Below are 16,565 nucleotides of genomic sequence, written 5' to 3'. Positions count from 1 at the left end.
CGTTTTCCGAGATCCTGGGGGTCCAATTAGTCGATAAAGAGTCATACGAATCAATTCTGAGACGAAAGATATTTTGGTCGAAAAAAAAGGAAGGTTAACCCCTTTGTATTTTTGGCGAAAATTTCCGCCATTTTGAAAAGTGCTGGAATAAATTCTTTCTGGCTCAATTCTGACGTAATTTTGCGAGAGAAATCGATTGGGCGCAGTCCCAATACGCTGCGAGCAACGGATCAAAAGTTAGAGCCAAAAAACAAAAACTAGTATTTTTGACATTTTTCAGCAAGTGCTTTTCCCTTCGTAATTTTTCTTCTGTTGGTCCCACGCTCCTTCGGCTGCGTTTTCCGAGTTCCTGGGGGTCCAATTGGTCGATAAAGGGTCATACGAATCAATTCTGAGACGAAAGATTTTTTGGTCGAAAAACAAGGAAGGTTAACCCCTTTGTATTTTTGGCAAAAATTTTCGCGATTTTGAAAAGTGCTGAAATAAATTCTCTTTGGCACTATTCTGACGTAATTTTGCGAGAGAAATCGATTGGGCGCAGTCCCAATACGCTGCGAGCAACGGATCATAAGTTGGAGCCAAAAAACGAAGACTAGTATTTTCGACATTTTTCAGCAGGTGCTTTTCCCTTCGTAATATCTCTTCTGTTGGTCCCACGCTCTTTTCGCTGCGTTTTCCGAGTTCCTGGGGGTCCAATTGGTCGATAAAGGGTCATACAAATCAATTCTGAGACGAAAGATTTTTTGGTCGAAAAAAAAGGAAGGTTAACCCCTTTGTATTTTTGGCAAAAATTTTCGCGATTTTGAAAAGTGCTGAAATAAATTCTCTTTGGCACAATTCTGACGTAATTTTGCTAGAGAAATCGATTGGGCGCAGTCCCAATACGCTGAGATCAACGGATCAAAAGTTGGAGCCAAAAAACAAAAACTAGTATTTTTGACATTTTTCAGCAGGTGCTTTTCCCTTCGTAATATCTCTTCTGTTGGTCCCACGCTCTTTTCGCTGCGTTTTCCGAGTTCCTGGGGGTCCAATTGGTCGATAAAGGGTCATACGAATCAATTCTGAGACGAAAGATTTTTTGGTCAAAAAAAAAGGAAGGTTAACCCCTTTGTATTTTTAGCGAAAATTTTCGCCATTTTGAAAAGTGCTGGAATAAATTCTTTCTGGCACAATTCTGACGTAATTTTGCAAGAGAAATCGATCGGGCGCAGTCCCAATACGCTGCGAGCAACGGATCAAAAGCTGGAGCCAAAAAACAAAGACTAGTATTTTCGACATTTTTCAGCAGGTGCTTTTCCCTTCGTAATATCTCTTCTGTTGGTCCCACGCTCTTTTTGCTGCGTTTTCCGAGTTCCTGGGGGTCCAATTGGTCGATAAAGGGTCATACGAATCAATTCTGAGACGAAAGATTTTTTGGTCAAAAAAAAAGGAAGGTTAACCCCTTTGTATTTTTGGCGAAAATTTTCGCCATTTTGAAAAGTGCTGGAATAAATTCTTCCTGGCACAATTCTGACGTAATTTTGCGAGAGAAATCGATTGGGCGCAGTCCCAATACGCTGCGAGCAACGGATCAAAAGTTGGAGCCAAAAAACAAAAACTAGTATTTTCGACATTTTTCAGCAGGTGCTTTTCCCTTCGTAATTTCTCTTCTGTTGGTCCCACGCTCTTTTCGCTGCGTTTTCCGAGTTCCTGGGGGTCCAATTGGTCGATAAAGGGTCATACGAATCAATTCTGAGACAAAAGATTTTTTGGTCAAAAAAAAAGGAAGGTTAACCCCTTTGTATTTTTGGCGAAAATTTTCGCCATTCTGAAAAGTGCTGGAATAAATTCTCTCTGGCACAATTCTGACGTAATTTTGCGAGAGAAATCGATTGGGCGCAGTCCCAATACGCTGAGATCAACGGATCAAAAGTTGGAGCCAAAAAACAAAAACTAGTTTTTTTGACATTTTTCAGCAGGTGCTTTTTCCTTCGTCATATCTCTTCTGTTGGTCCCACGCTCTTTTCGCTGCGTTTTCCGAGTTCCTGGGGGTCCAATTGTTCGATAGAGGGTCATACGAATCAATTCTGAGACGAAAGATTTTTTGGTCGAAAAAAAAGGAAGGTTAACCCCTTTCTATTTTTGGCAAAAATTATCGCGATTTTGAAAAGTGCTGAAATAAATTCTCTTTGGCACAATTCTGACGTAATTTTGCGAGAGAAATCGATTGGGCGCAGTCCCAATACGCTGAGATCAACGGATCAGAAGTTGGAGCCAAAAAACAAAAACTAGTATTTTTGACATTTTTCAGCAGGTGCTTTTCCCTTCGTAATATCTCTTCTGTTGGTCCCACGCTCTTTTCGCTGCGTTTTCCGAGTTCCTGGGGGTCCAATTGGTCGATAAAGGGTCATACGAATCAATTCTGAGACGAAAGATTTTGGGGTCAAAAAAAAAGGAAGGTTAACCCCTTTGTATTTTTTGCGAAAATTTCCGCCATTTTGAAAAGTGCTGGAATAATTTCTTTCTGGCACAATTCTGACGTAATTTTGCGAGAGAAATCGATTGGGCGCAGTCTGAATACGCTGCGAGCAACGGATCAAAAGTTGGAGCCAAAAAACGAAAACTAGTATTATCGACATTTTTCAGCGGGTGCTTTTCTCTTCGTAATTTCTCTCCTGTTTGTTCCACGCTCCTTTCGCTGCGTTTTCCGAGTTCCTGGGGGTCCAATTAGTCGATAAAGGGTCATACAAATCAATTCTGAGACGAAAGATTTTTTGGTCAAAAAAAAAGGAAGGTTAACCCCTTTGTATTTTTAGCGAAAATTTTCGCCATTTTGAAAAGTGCTGGAATAAATTCTTTCTGGCACAATTCTGACGTAATTTTGCGAGAGAAATCGATTGGGCGCAGTCCCAATACGCTGAGATCAACGGATCAGAAGTTGGAGCCAAAAAACAAAAACTAGTATTTTTGACATTTTTCAGCAGGTGCTTTTCCCTTCGTAATATCTCTTCTGTTGGTCCCACGCTCTTTTCGCTGCGTTTTCCGAGTTCCTGGGGGTCCAATTGGTCTGGGAAGGGTCATACGAATCAATTCTGAGACGAAAGATTTTTTGGTCGAAAAAAAAGGAAGGTTAACCCCTTTGTATTTTTGGCAAAAATTTTCGCGATTTTGAAAAGTGCTGAAATAAATTCTCTTTGGCACTATTCTGACGTAATTCTGCGAGAGAAATCGATTGGGCGCAGTCCCAATACGCTGCGAGCAACGGATCAAAAGTTGGAGCCAAAAAACGAAAACTAGTATTTTCGACATTTTTCAGCAGGTGCTTTTCTCTTCGTCATTTCTCTCCTGTTGGTCCCACGCTCCTTCGGCTGCGTTTTCCGAGTTCCTGGGGGTCCAATTGGTCGATAAAGGGTCATACGAATCAATTCTGAGACGAAAGATTTTTTGGTCGAAAAAGAAGGAAGGTTAACCCCTTTGTATTTTTGGCAAAAATTTTCGCGATTTTGAAAAGTGCTGAAATAAATTCTCTTTGGCACTATTCTGACGTAATTTTGCGAGAGAAATCGATTGGGCGCAGTCCCAATACGCTGCGAGCAACGGATCAAAAGTTGGAGCCAAAAAACGAAAACTAGTATTTTCGACATTTTTCAGCAGGTGCTTTTCTCTTCGTCATTTCTCTCCTGTTGGTCCCACGCTCCTTTCGCTGCGTTTTCCGAGTTCCTGGGGGTCCAATTGGTCGATAAAGGGTCATACGAATCAATTCTGAGACGAAAGATTTTTTGGTCGAAAAAAAAGGAAGGTTAACCCCTTCGTATTTTTGGCCAAAAATGTTCGCCATTTTGAAGAGTGCTGGAATAAATTCTTTCAGGCACAATTCTGACGTAATTTTGCGAGAGAAATCGATTGGGCGCAGTCCCAATACGCTGCGAGCAACGGATCAAAAGTTGGAGCCAAAAAACGAAAACTTGTATTTTCGACATTCTTCAGCAGGTGCTTTTCTCTTCGTAATTTCTCTCTTGTTGGTCCCACGCTCCTTTCGCTGCATTTTCCGAGTTCCTGGGGGTCCAATTGGTCTGGGAAGGGTCATACGAATCAATTCTGAGACGAAAGATTTTTTGGTCGAAAAAAAAGGAAGGTTAACCCCTTTGTATTTTTGGCAAAAATTTTCGCGATTTTGAAAAGTGCTGAAATAAATTCTCTTTGGCACTATTCTGACGTAATTTTGCGAGAGAAATCGATTGGGCGCAGTCCCAATACGCTGCGAGCAACGGATCAAAAGTTGGAGCCAAAAAACGAAAACTAGTATTTTCGACATTTTTCAGCAGGTGCTTTTCTCTTCGTCATTTCTCTCCTGTTGGTCCCACGCTCCTTTCGCTGCGTTTTCCGAGTTCCTGGGGGTCCAATTGGTCGATAAAGGGTCATACGAATCAATTCTGAGACGAAAGATTTTTTGGTCGAAAAAAAAGGAAGGTTAAACCCTTCGTATTTTTGGCCAAAAATGTTCGCCATTTTGAAGAGTGCTGGAATAAATTCTTTCAGGCACAATTCTGACGTAATTTTGCGAGAGAAATCGATTGGGCGCAGTCCCAATACGCTGCGAGCAACGGATCAAAAGTTGGAGCCAAAAAACGAAAACTTGTATTTTCGACATTCTTCAGCAGGTGCTTTTCTCTTCGTAATTTCTCTCTTGTTGGTCCCACGCTCCTTTCGCTGCATTTTCCGAGTTCCTGGGGGTCCAATTGGTCTGGGAAGGGTCATACGAATCAATTCTGAGACGAAAGATTTTTTGGTCGAAAAAAAAGGAAGGTTAACCCCTTTGTATTTTTGGCAAAAATTTTCGCGATTTTGAAAAGTGCTGAAATAAATTCTCTTTGGCACTATTCTGACGTAATTCTGCGAGAGAAATCGATTGGGCGCAGTCCCAATACGCTGCGAGCAACGGATCAAAAGTTGGAGCCAAAAAACGAAAACTAGTATTTTCGACATTTTTCAGCAGGTGCTTTTCTCTTCGTCATTTCTCTCCTGTTGGTCCCACGCTCCTTCGGCTGCGTTTTCCGAGTTCCTGGGGGTCCAATTGGTCGATAAAGGGTCATACGAATCAATTCTGAGACGAAAGATTTTTTGGTCGAAAAAAAAGGAAGGTTAACCCCTTTGTATTTTTGGCAAAAATTTTCGCGATTTTGAAAAGTGCTGAAATAAATTCTCTTTGGCACTATTCTGACGTAATTTTGCGAGAGAAATCGATTGGGCGCAGTCCCAATACGCTGCGAGCAACGGATCAAAAGTTGGAGCCAAAAAACGAAAACTAGTATTTTCGACATTTTTCAGCAGGTGCTTTTCTCTTCGTCATTTCTCTCCTGTTGGTCCCACGCTCCTTTCGCTGCGTTTTCCGAGTTCCTGGGGGTCCAATTGGTCGATAAAGGGTCATACGAATAATTTCTGAGACGAAAGATTTTTTGGTCGAAAAAAAAGGAAGGTTAACCCCTTCGTATTTTTGGCCAAAAATGTTCGCCATTTTGAAGAGTGCTGGAATAAATTCTTTCAGGCACAATTCTGACGTAATTTTGCGAGAGAAATCGATTGGGTGCAGTCCCAATACGCTGCGAGCAACGGATCAAAAGTTGGAGCCAAAAAACGAAAACTTGTATTTTCGACATTCTTCAGCAGGTGCTTTTCTCTTCGTAATTTCTCTCTTGTTGGTCCCACGCTCCTTTCGCTGCATTTTCCGAGTTCCTGGGGGTCCAATTGGTCTGGGAAGGGTCATACGAATCAATTCTGAGACGAAAGATTTTTTGGTCGAAAAAAAAGGAAGGTTAACCCCTTTGTATTTTTGGCAAAAATTTTCGCGATTTTGAAAAGTGCTGAAATAAATTCTCTTTGGCACTATTCTGACGTAATTTTGCGAGAGAAATCGATTGGGCGCAGTCCCAATACGCTGCGAGCAACGGATCAAAAGTTGGAGCCAAAAAACGAAAACTAGTATTTTCGACATTTTTCAGCAGGTGCTTTTCTCTTCGTCATTTCTCTCCTGTTGGTCCCACGCTCCTTTCGCTGCGTTTTCCGAGTTCCTGGGGGTCCAATTGGTCGATAAAGGGTCATACGAATCAATTCTGAGACGAAAGATTTTTTGGTCGAAAAAAAAGGAAGGTTAACCCCTTTGTATTTTTGGCAAAAATTTTCGCGATTTTGAAAAGTGCTGAAATAAATTCTCTTTGGCACTATTCTGACGTAATTTTGCGAGAGAAATCGATTGGGCGCAGTCCCAATACGCTGCGAGCAACGGATCAAAAGTTGGAGCCAAAAAACGAAAACTAGTATTTTCGACATTTTTCAGCAGGTGCTTTTCTCTTCGTCATTTCTCTCCTGTTGGTCCCACGCTCCTTTCGCTGCGTTTTCCGAGTTCCTGGGGGTCCAATTGGTCGATAAAGGGTCATACGAATCAATTCTGAGACGAAAGATTTTTTGGTCGAAAAAAAAGGAAGGTTAACCCCTTCGTATTTTTGGCCAAAAATGTTCGCCATTTTGAAGAGTGCTGGAATAAATTCTTTCAGGCACAATTCTGACGTAATTTTGCGAGAGAAATCGATTGGGTGCAGTCCCAATACGCTGCGAGCAACGGATCAAAAGTTGGAGCCAAAAAACGAAAACTTGTATTTTCGACATTCTTCAGCAGGTGCTTTTCCCTTCGTAATATCTCTTCTGTTGGTCCCACGCTCTTTTCGCTGCGTTTTCCGAGTTCCTGGGGGTCCAATTGGTCGATAAAGGGTCATACAAATCAATTCTGAGACGAAAGATTTTTTGGTCGAAAAAAAAGGAAGGTTAACCCCTTTGTATTTTTGGCAAAAATTTTCGCGATTTTGAAAAGTGCTGAAATAAATTCTCTTTGGCACAATTCTGACGTAATTTTGCGAGAGAAATCGATTGGGCGCAGTCCCAATACGCTGAGATCAACGGATCAAAAGTTGGAGCCAAAAAACAAAAACTAGTATTTTTGACATTTTTCAGCAGGTGCTTTTCCCTTCGTAATATCTCTTCTGTTGGTCCCACGCTCCTTTCGCTGCGTTTTCCGAGTTCCTGGGGGTCCAATTGGTCGATAAAGGGTCATACGAATCAATTCTGAGACGAAAGATTTTTTGGTCGAAAAAAAAGGAAGGTTAACCCCTTTGTATTTTTGGCCAAAAATGTTCGCCATTTTGAAGAGTGCTGGAATAAATTCTTTCAGGCACAATTCTGACGTAATTTTGCGAGAGAAATCGATTGGGCGCAGTCCCAATACGCTGCGAGCAACGGATCAAAAGTTTGAGCCAAAAAACGAAAACTTGTATTTTCGACATTTTTCAGCAGGTGCTTTTCCCTTCGTAATTTCTCTTCTGTTGGTCCCACGCTCTTTTCGCTGCGTTTTCCGAGTTCCTGGGGGTCCAATTGGTCGATAAAGGGTCATACAAATCAATTCTGAGACGAAAGATTTTTTGGTCAAAAAAAAAGGAAGGTTAACCCCTTTGTATTTTTGGCGAAAATTTTCGCCATTCTGAAAAGTGCTGGAATAAATTCTCTCTGGCACAATTCTGACGTAATTTTGCGAGAGAAATCGATTGGGCGCAGTCCCAATACGCTGAGATCAACGGATCAAAAGTTGGAGCCAAAAAACAAAAACTAGTTTTTTTGACATTTTTCAGCAGGTGCTTTTTCCTTCGTCATATCTCTTCTGTTGGTCCCACGCTCTTTTCGCTGCGTTTTCCGAGTTCCTGGGGGTCCAATTGGTCGATAAAGGGTCATACGAATCAATTCTGAGACGAAAGATTTTGGGGTCAAAAAAAAAGGAAGGTTAACCCCTTTGTATTTTTAGCGAAAATTTTCGCCATTTTGAAAAGTGCTGGAATAAATTCTTTCTGGCACAATTCTGACGTAATTTTGCGAGAGAAATCGATTGGGCGCAGTCCCAATACGCTGAGATCAACGGATCAGAAGTTGGAGCCAAAAAACAAAAACTAGTATTTTTGACATTTTTCAGCAGGTGCTTTTCCCTTCGTAATATCTCTTCTGTTGGTCCCACGCTCTTTTCGCTGCGTTTTCCGAGTTCCTGGGGGTCCAATTGGTCTGGGAAGGGTCATACGAATCAATTCTGAGACGAAAGATTTTTTGGTCGAAAAAAAAGGAAGGTTAACCCCTTTGTATTTTTGGCAAAAATTTTCGCGATTTTGAAAAGTGCTGAAATAAATTCTCTTTGGCACTATTCTGACGTAATTCTGCGAGAGAAATCGATTGGGCGCAGTCCCAATACGCTGCGAGCAACGGATCAAAAGTTGGAGCCAAAAAACGAAAACTAGTATTTTCGACATTTTTCAGCAGGTGCTTTTCTCTTCGTCATTTCTCTCCTGTTGGTCCCACGCTCCTTCGGCTGCGTTTTCCGAGTTCCTGGGGGTCCAATTGGTCGATAAAGGGTCATACGAATCAATTCTGAGACGAAAGATTTTTTGGTCGAAAAAAAAGGAAGGTTAACCCCTTTGTATTTTTGGCAAAAATTTTCGCGATTTTGAAAAGTGCTGAAATAAATTCTCTTTGGCACTATTCTGACGTAATTTTGCGAGAGAAATCGATTGGGCGCAGTCCCAATACGCTGCGAGCAACGGATCAAAAGTTGGAGCCAAAAAACGAAAACTAGTATTTTCGACATTTTTCAGCAGGTGCTTTTCTCTTCGTCATTTCTCTCCTGTTGGTCCCACGCTCCTTTCGCTGCGTTTTCCGAGTTCCTGGGGGTCCAATTGGTCGATAAAGGGTCATACGAATCAATTCTGAGACGAAAGATTTTTTGGTCGAAAAAAAAGGAAGGTTAACCCCTTCGTATTTTTGGCCAAAAATGTTCGCCATTTTGAAGAGTGCTGGAATAAATTCTTTCAGGCACAATTCTGACGTAATTTTGCGAGAGAAATCGATTGGGCGCAGTCCCAATACGCTGCGAGCAACGGATCAAAAGTTGGAGCCAAAAAACGAAAACTTGTATTTTCGACATTCTTCAGCAGGTGCTTTTCTCTTCGTAATTTCTCTCTTGTTGGTCCCACGCTCCTTTCGCTGCATTTTCCGAGTTCCTGGGGGTCCAATTGGTCTGGGAAGGGTCATACGAATCAATTCTGAGACGAAAGATTTTTTGGTCGAAAAAAAAGGAAGGTTAACCCCTTTGTATTTTTGGCAAAAATTTTCGCGATTTTGAAAAGTGCTGAAATAAATTCTCTTTGGCACTATTCTGACGTAATTTTGCGAGAGAAATCGATTGGGCGCAGTCCCAATACGCTGCGAGCAACGGATCAAAAGTTGGAGCCAAAAAACGAAAACTAGTATTTTCGACATTTTTCAGCAGGTGCTTTTCTCTTCGTCATTTCTCTCCTGTTGGTCCCACGCTCCTTTCGCTGCGTTTTCCGAGTTCCTGGGGGTCCAATTGGTCGATAAAGGGTCATACGAATCAATTCTGAGACGAAAGATTTTTTGGTCGAAAAAAAAGGAAGGTTAAACCCTTCGTATTTTTGGCCAAAAATGTTCGCCATTTTGAAGAGTGCTGGAATAAATTCTTTCAGGCACAATTCTGACGTAATTTTGCGAGAGAAATCGATTGGGCGCAGTCCCAATACGCTGCGAGCAACGGATCAAAAGTTGGAGCCAAAAAACGAAAACTAGTATTTTCGACATTTTTCAGCAGGTGCTTTTCTCTTCGTCATTTCTCTCCTGTTGGTCCCACGCTCCTTCGGCTGCGTTTTCCGAGTTCCTGGGGGTATAATTGGTCGATAAAGGGTCATACGAATCAATTCTGAGACGAAAGATTTTTTGGTCGAAAAAAAAGGAAGGTTAACCCCTTTGTATTTTTGGCGAAAATTTTCGCTATTTTGAAAAGTGCTGGAATAAATTCTTTCTGGCACAATTCTGACGTAATTTTGCGAGAGAAATCGATTGGGCGCAGCCCCAATACGCTGCGAGCAACGGATCAAAAGTTGGAGCCAAAAACGAAAACTAGTATTTTCGACATTTTTCAGCAGGTGCTTTTCCCTTCGTAATTTCTCTTCTGTTGGTCCCACGCTCCTCTCGCTGCGTTTTCCGAGTTCCTGGGGGTCCAATTGGTCTGGGAAGGGTCATACGAATCAATTCTGAGACGAAAGATTTTTTGGTCGAAAAAAAAGGAAGGTTAACCCCTTTGTATTTTTGGCGAAAATTTTCGCCATCCCGAAAAGTGCTGGAATAAATTCTTTTTGGCTCAATTCTGACGTAATTTTGCGAGAGAAATCGATTGGGCGCAGTCCCAATACGCTGCGATCCACGAATACAAAGTTACAGCCAAAAAACGAAAGATTTCTTTCGTGACTTTCCTGCTGTCGGTCCTACGCTATTTCCCTCGCATTTCTCGAGTTACTGGGAGTCTCATCATCTAGGAAAGATTCACACGAATCGATTCCGAGACGAAAGAATTTTAGGTCAAAAAATATGTAAAGTTTCTCCCTTTGGATTTTTGATGAAGATTCATACACGTCAAGAGGACAATATAAATAATCAAAAGTTCAGTTGATAATTCAATGTATCTGACTAATGTGAGCAAAGTATCGCGATTCTTTAACAACATCGCCATACGTCGAACCGACGACATTGTTTCAGATCTCAACGTTTTTCCCTTTATCCTTCGTTTCGAGAAAGCCTCATCGCATATAATTCCAAGAACTGTACAGATGAATTTCGTATAAATTCCTCACTCTAAATCGTACTACACCGTAAAGGTATCCTCAAGAGTATTTGGTTCACATTCGCACATCCGAATCAAATCATTTCATATCTTTGCCTTTTGAGTATATTTCCCAACGTTCAAGAAATCGAATTGACCTTACCACTTTCTGCAAAGCCCCCGTACCGGATATGTGAGCTTTTTGTGGTTTCATTCGCTTCGAAAAACTGACGAAACGACTAGATCGATCTTTACTTAAGAATACCGTGCAGTGAATTCGTTATACGCGTGTAGTGAACATACTGTGCGAGCCCGTCAATACTGACGTTTGAAAAAGTAAAAGTGAATTATACGGAAACGGACTACAAATTAGACGGAGTATTCACACCTATATGGTAAACACACCACAGCATTATGTATGTCAATGTAATTCTGCTATCTTCCTAGGTTATTACAAATAGTTACATACAATTACATACGAACTGGTAAATTTATTATGAAACTTCGCGACAATTTGGCACCGCGTGCTTCACAAAGCCCAGCTCATTTGTTATTCTAATGGAAATAATATTCTTGATTTAGCACAGATGTATTCCGTTATACTTTATTTCATGAATATTCATAATTAGCCCCTTTTTACCCGGTCTGTCAGTTGTCTTTGTTATTATCACCACTGTATTAAAAATTTGAACGTAAATCTTTCTCAATAGCTCGTCCAACTTTCATTCACTTTGTTTCAAATACCTTCTCAAAAATTCTTTGAATTCTATTCTAAGACGGAAAGTTGTACTACTATTCTAAGACATGGAAAAAAATTTTCGGAGAATCCGTTCACAAATCCAGCGGGATTCTGTGGTTGGAGATCTTTGAATTCTTCACTGTTCGTTGTAGCGAATCCTAATCGCATACTAACGATTCCCAACTCGTAGAAAGATGCAGAAGGCACAGGTAAGTAAGGTATAATAGTAGTTATCTAAGAAACGAATAAAATTACAACGAAATGTTTATTTCACTCATACAAAATGCATTTATCAACAGGTGACGGTATTACGGTATAATAATTATGCAGGGTGACCCAGGACCATTACCTCATAGGCTAATTATTTGTTCCTCATGAGAATCGACGATTAAAGACAAAAACTTTTTTAAGGTAGGAAATTCGTCGTTCACGAGTCATAAATTTTCACAAGAAATACATGGGTAGCCTATGAGGCGATAGTCCTGGGTCACCCTGTTCATCATTCGAACAACAGCAGATCTTAAACGTAGTTAAATTTATCCAATATGGCAACGGGTTGTACTTCTATAATATACATATGTCGAAACAAGGAGACATTTTTATAATACGAATAACACGGATTTATTTACTCGTTAGTTACGCACATCGACGGATGTATCTTTCTTCTCTTTTCGTTGTTAACAGCTGTTTCGATCGCTTGACGCTCGTATAATAGATTCGCTTACGTTCACCATTGACTGAAAAAGAGAATACGTATTAACTATTAATGATGAATGAAATAAAAAACAAGCAGGATCAATGAGAAAAAAAAAAAAACACGAAATTTCATCTCCCAATTCAAAAAATACGTTCGGCGCAATCCATTTTTTCGTGTTTTGTGCAACTATACTGTTTCTGAAGACTCTTTATCATTTTTTTCAGGTTCCGAATGGAGTCGACACAAATATTTCAAAATAAACAACAATAAATATCAAAAAACTTTTTCATTTTGTTATCTCGTAAATATGAAAAGGTGATTTAAATCGTGTAGTGAAATATTCGTTTGAAAATTTCAAAGAAAGACAAAAAACGATTTAGTATTTATCATTATCATGTCCTTTTTTTAGCCGCTGAGAATTTTGGTTTTGCTCCTCGAGAGAAAATACCGTATAATCATAGTTTGTTTTGTCAATCATAGCTTTGATGTTGACTTAATTACCCGTAAGTTGGGGCTGGCTCGGACCATTGTGGCTCGGACCATTGTGGCTCGTACTCTACGTGCACAGGCTTTTCGACGATTCTTTCAACGTAAACTGGCTTCTCAACGTAAACTGGCTTCTCTACGTACTCGACGTATTTCGTTGGGGGAGCCGGGGGTGAAACGTAAACGTGATGAACTTCGGGAGCGCTGCTGGACCCGAACTTGTATCTGAAAAACGAGAATTTCAAAATGACAAGAATTCATCGTTGACTCTTTTTTCATTTATTTATTTATTTAATTTTCTCCGTTTTTGTATCTACACGCCGTTCAAGCTCTGATGTCAAACATTTTATGTATTTCGAGTTTATGTGGAATATTTTATATGTTATACATAATTCGTAGAATATTTTCCAACCGAATGTAATATATACGAAAGAGTGACAATAAAAAAGGAAGAAGATGAAAAAAAAAACTGTGCGACGAAGCAAACTAAATTTCAGTTGTCTTCACGTTTCCCTTTGACTAATATTTATCCTATTCGCTGAAATGTAACTTCTTCGATCGCTTGTTACAACTGATAATACTGACTTACGATCTTTACTTTCGATCGGTCACAAACTCATTTCAATAAAAACTTAACAGATATTCATACATTTGAAGGTGAGTCAATGTCTTAGTTATGGCTAAAAATTGGTCGAAGCAGTGAAATTATGGGTAAAGTGGGAACAGGTGAACGAAGAGTATCAAATATGATCGTAAACTTGTAACGAATTCCAAAAATTATTAACAAACGATGAAAAACAGCCAAAAGGTGGTCAGTAAATTGTGGGTATCATAAAAGACCTGGAACGGTCGAAAGTCTGTTATGATAAAAGAAACTGTGATCGCAGGATAAAGAAAAAGTTAGAAAATAGATATTAGTCGACTTCTAAATGGTTAAGGAAATGCCGATAAGTCTAAGTATTGTAAAACAAAAAAGAATCGAAGTGACTAAAAATGGAGACAATTATGTAACAAAATAGTGATGAAAAAAATTATTCTTAATATTTTTGACGATGTGAATTGAATTTTTTTGATTACGTAGATTACGAAAACTTTTAGTGGTAAAATTGAGGCATTGTTCTTACCCCTTTAGGGCTCCAATACCAAATCCTAGGAGGCCAGCACCAAGGATCTTCTTCTTCAAAAAGAGGGTACGTTTCTGTCTAACGAGTCCTTGTCCTTCGCCTACGTCAGGGTTCCCCGCTTCCAGAGGTAAGGTTTGCAGTTTCGAATATTGTCGAACATCCTCAGCGATTGCCACGATGGCAATGCAAGAGATACCCACGAAAAGGATGAATGTGCTTGAGAAATGCATCTGTGGATGATGAAATACGTATATTGAATAGATAATTTGCGGTCTAAATATTTTTCCTCGATTTTCAATCATTTGTATGCCTGAAATGCATGTTTCGTGGATTGAAAAGTAAGTAATTGGCAATTATCAGTTTTGAAATCCTTATGAATATTGCGCATCGAAAATCTGAACACAAATCTAACAGTAAAGAAAATAAATAATATGATTCTCTGTACGTCGTAAAATCTGTAAATTCCTTTAATTGGATATTCATTCGATTATCTACCCATATTTGTATCAATAAAATGTACAACGTTCAGAAATCTGACAAATGAATACGAAAAAAAAACATACATGTAATCATTCAATTACATCCCTCTGTAAAATAATGTATAAAAAGTATTTGTTATTGGAGAATTAAAATAGAAAAAAAATTTAAGATTCCATGAAATTTCATTGTAAGTGAGTATAAATTTGAATCAAATGAAATTCTTCCCGGAATCAATTATTTGTAAGAAAATCTACAAGTCATTATAAAAAATAAACGCTTACAAAAGAGAAAAAAACAACCGAGAATTCACACCGGGACTTGGTAAATTCTATTCACCGAAATTAAGGATGTATATTGTTTTAATGAACAAGAGACAGTTCGTGTTCGATAGTGCAGTCATTAAGAATTGCCCCAGGGATTCCTAAATGATAAATGAGTATAATTGTAATTATACTCAAATGCAATTGGTTTCAAAAGTGTAATTTTTCTATTTCTACTTACGTTAATCTACTCATAACGTGGAGGAAATTTACAGACGGATGTAAAAGTTTCAAGTGCATATCCATCACTATATATATTTAGAATTACAGTAACTTGTTCAATCGATGTAAACACTAGGACCGTACTTAAATTTTTCTAATGCGTTTCTTAAATCAGATTATTAATTACCGCTTCAAAACTATACTGAATGGAAAAAAAAACACGTACGTTTTCTTGTACAAATTTTACGCAAAGTGAAGTCTTATATTCCGTTTCAAAGAACGTATTAGTATTATAAAACACATATTTGCGTAGAATTTATTACTCCTGTCATGTACACTAATTGAATATTCGTGTAAGCTACATGATCTATTATCATTTACGACAAACAACTCAGCTCCTATTGACACTATCGACGTGAAAAAACTACGTTAGAATTCATAGATTTAGACATCCTCTAATTATGAAAATTCTCTCAGTATATCCTATCCAGAACGATGAACTTCAACGAATGGGAAAAACACAGTTATTCAATAACGCTGATGTCAGTGATTTTGATCACATTTTCAAATTGCCAAAATAACCGTTTGGAAAAATATGTAATATATGGATCAGAAGGAATTTCAAAACGATATCTTCTTAGGAAAAGTCTCATCAGAGAGTCTAAAAATTAACCTAACGTTTTGAAATATTTTCAAACTCCAACCGCATGATGATATATAAATTACTGGATCCTGACCAAAAAAAATTCACCAACTTCGAACACTGCACGAAATTAAGTACTCCGATTATTTAATTTTTCATTTTTTCTCTCCTCGTATAGAATCCAATTTTTCATCTCAACGTACTTCGTTCACGAGACATGTATGATTATAAAAAGAGGTACATGTATCATCTTGCAGTGATTAAATTTTGGCATGAGATTATCGGAAAAACATTTATTCACTTTCTTTTGCCATTATTTGTCATGCGATAGTTGATTTATTATATTTCGAGACGATTTTGAGGTGACTATAAAGATCGCAAAAATGACGAGAAAATTTTTTGTACCATAATATGATCGCTGATGAATGATAATATGAAAAAATGTTAACTTTCTTTGTTATTTTTGTACAGTTTTCTAACAATTTTTTTAATGCTCAAATATCAAAATGAAATAACGAAATGAATAAAAGTAAAATCTCTTCATCCTCACCTTGAATTTCCAAAACTTGGTGCACGTTTTTTACGGTGTGACAAGTCCCGTTCACACTTGGTGTATTAAATTTTTCTGTGGTAGTCGAACGAATGTAGAGTGAATTTATACCCCATGAAAATCCCTACCACCTGTTTTGCTGCACCTTGTGATATGAATCGATGAAGACATCGCGTATAACCCTTTCTCTCTCTTTCTCTCCTTCTCCCTTTCCCTCACTTTCCGGCCATCGTGTTACAATTAGGCTCGACTGATCGCGAGTGTGAACGTTGATAAATTGTAAATTTGTTTCGGTACGTGCAGACATCGATGACGATTGTCACCGAATCCCGTCGAGGTGCCATTTCACTGACTCTATACGTGCATCACGTCTACACGGTGTGGATTATATAATGCATTATCCGTGTAACGAAAGTCGATATGAATAAAATTTCAATCCAGGGATTCAAAACTGACAGGGACCTTTCTTTTTATTTCTGTAGATTAGTATACTGGTATAATGAAGCAAGAAACAAACCAAAAAATATCTAACTGATGTTTCTGAACAATTTTACATATTCGCAATTCGTTTTGGATATTTGAATTTTTAGCATCTCAAATTTCTCGTGATCTAAATGGCGAAATTGGTTGACGTGAAGAAAAAACATAGAAGATATTGTATTTCGAGAAAAGTTCCTTCCAATTCA

General features: G+C 38.8%; 1 protein-coding gene across 1 annotated transcript; it reads right to left on the bottom strand.

Moving 5' to 3' along the window:
• Positions 1-12,133: 12,133 nt before the first annotated feature.
• LOC124183907 lies at positions 12,134-16,003 on the bottom strand. The gene is made up of 4 exons (XM_046573064.1): positions 15,880-16,003; positions 13,725-13,954; positions 12,616-12,825; positions 12,134-12,154 (listed from the first exon to the last, which is right to left on the bottom strand). The coding sequence occupies exons 2-4, from the start codon at positions 13,952-13,954 to the stop codon at positions 12,145-12,147; spliced, it is 450 nt and encodes a 149-aa protein (XP_046429020.1). The 5' UTR covers positions 15,880-16,003; the 3' UTR covers positions 12,134-12,144.
• Between the last annotated feature and the right edge of the window lie 562 nt (positions 16,004-16,565).

Source organism: Neodiprion fabricii, chromosome 5, assembly GCF_021155785.1.
Source record: "Neodiprion fabricii isolate iyNeoFabr1 chromosome 5, iyNeoFabr1.1, whole genome shotgun sequence".
NCBI lineage: Eukaryota > Metazoa > Arthropoda > Insecta > Hymenoptera > Diprionidae > Neodiprion > Neodiprion fabricii.
Note: the sequence above shows the minus strand (reverse complement) of the source record. Positions and strands in the feature narration are given on the sequence as shown.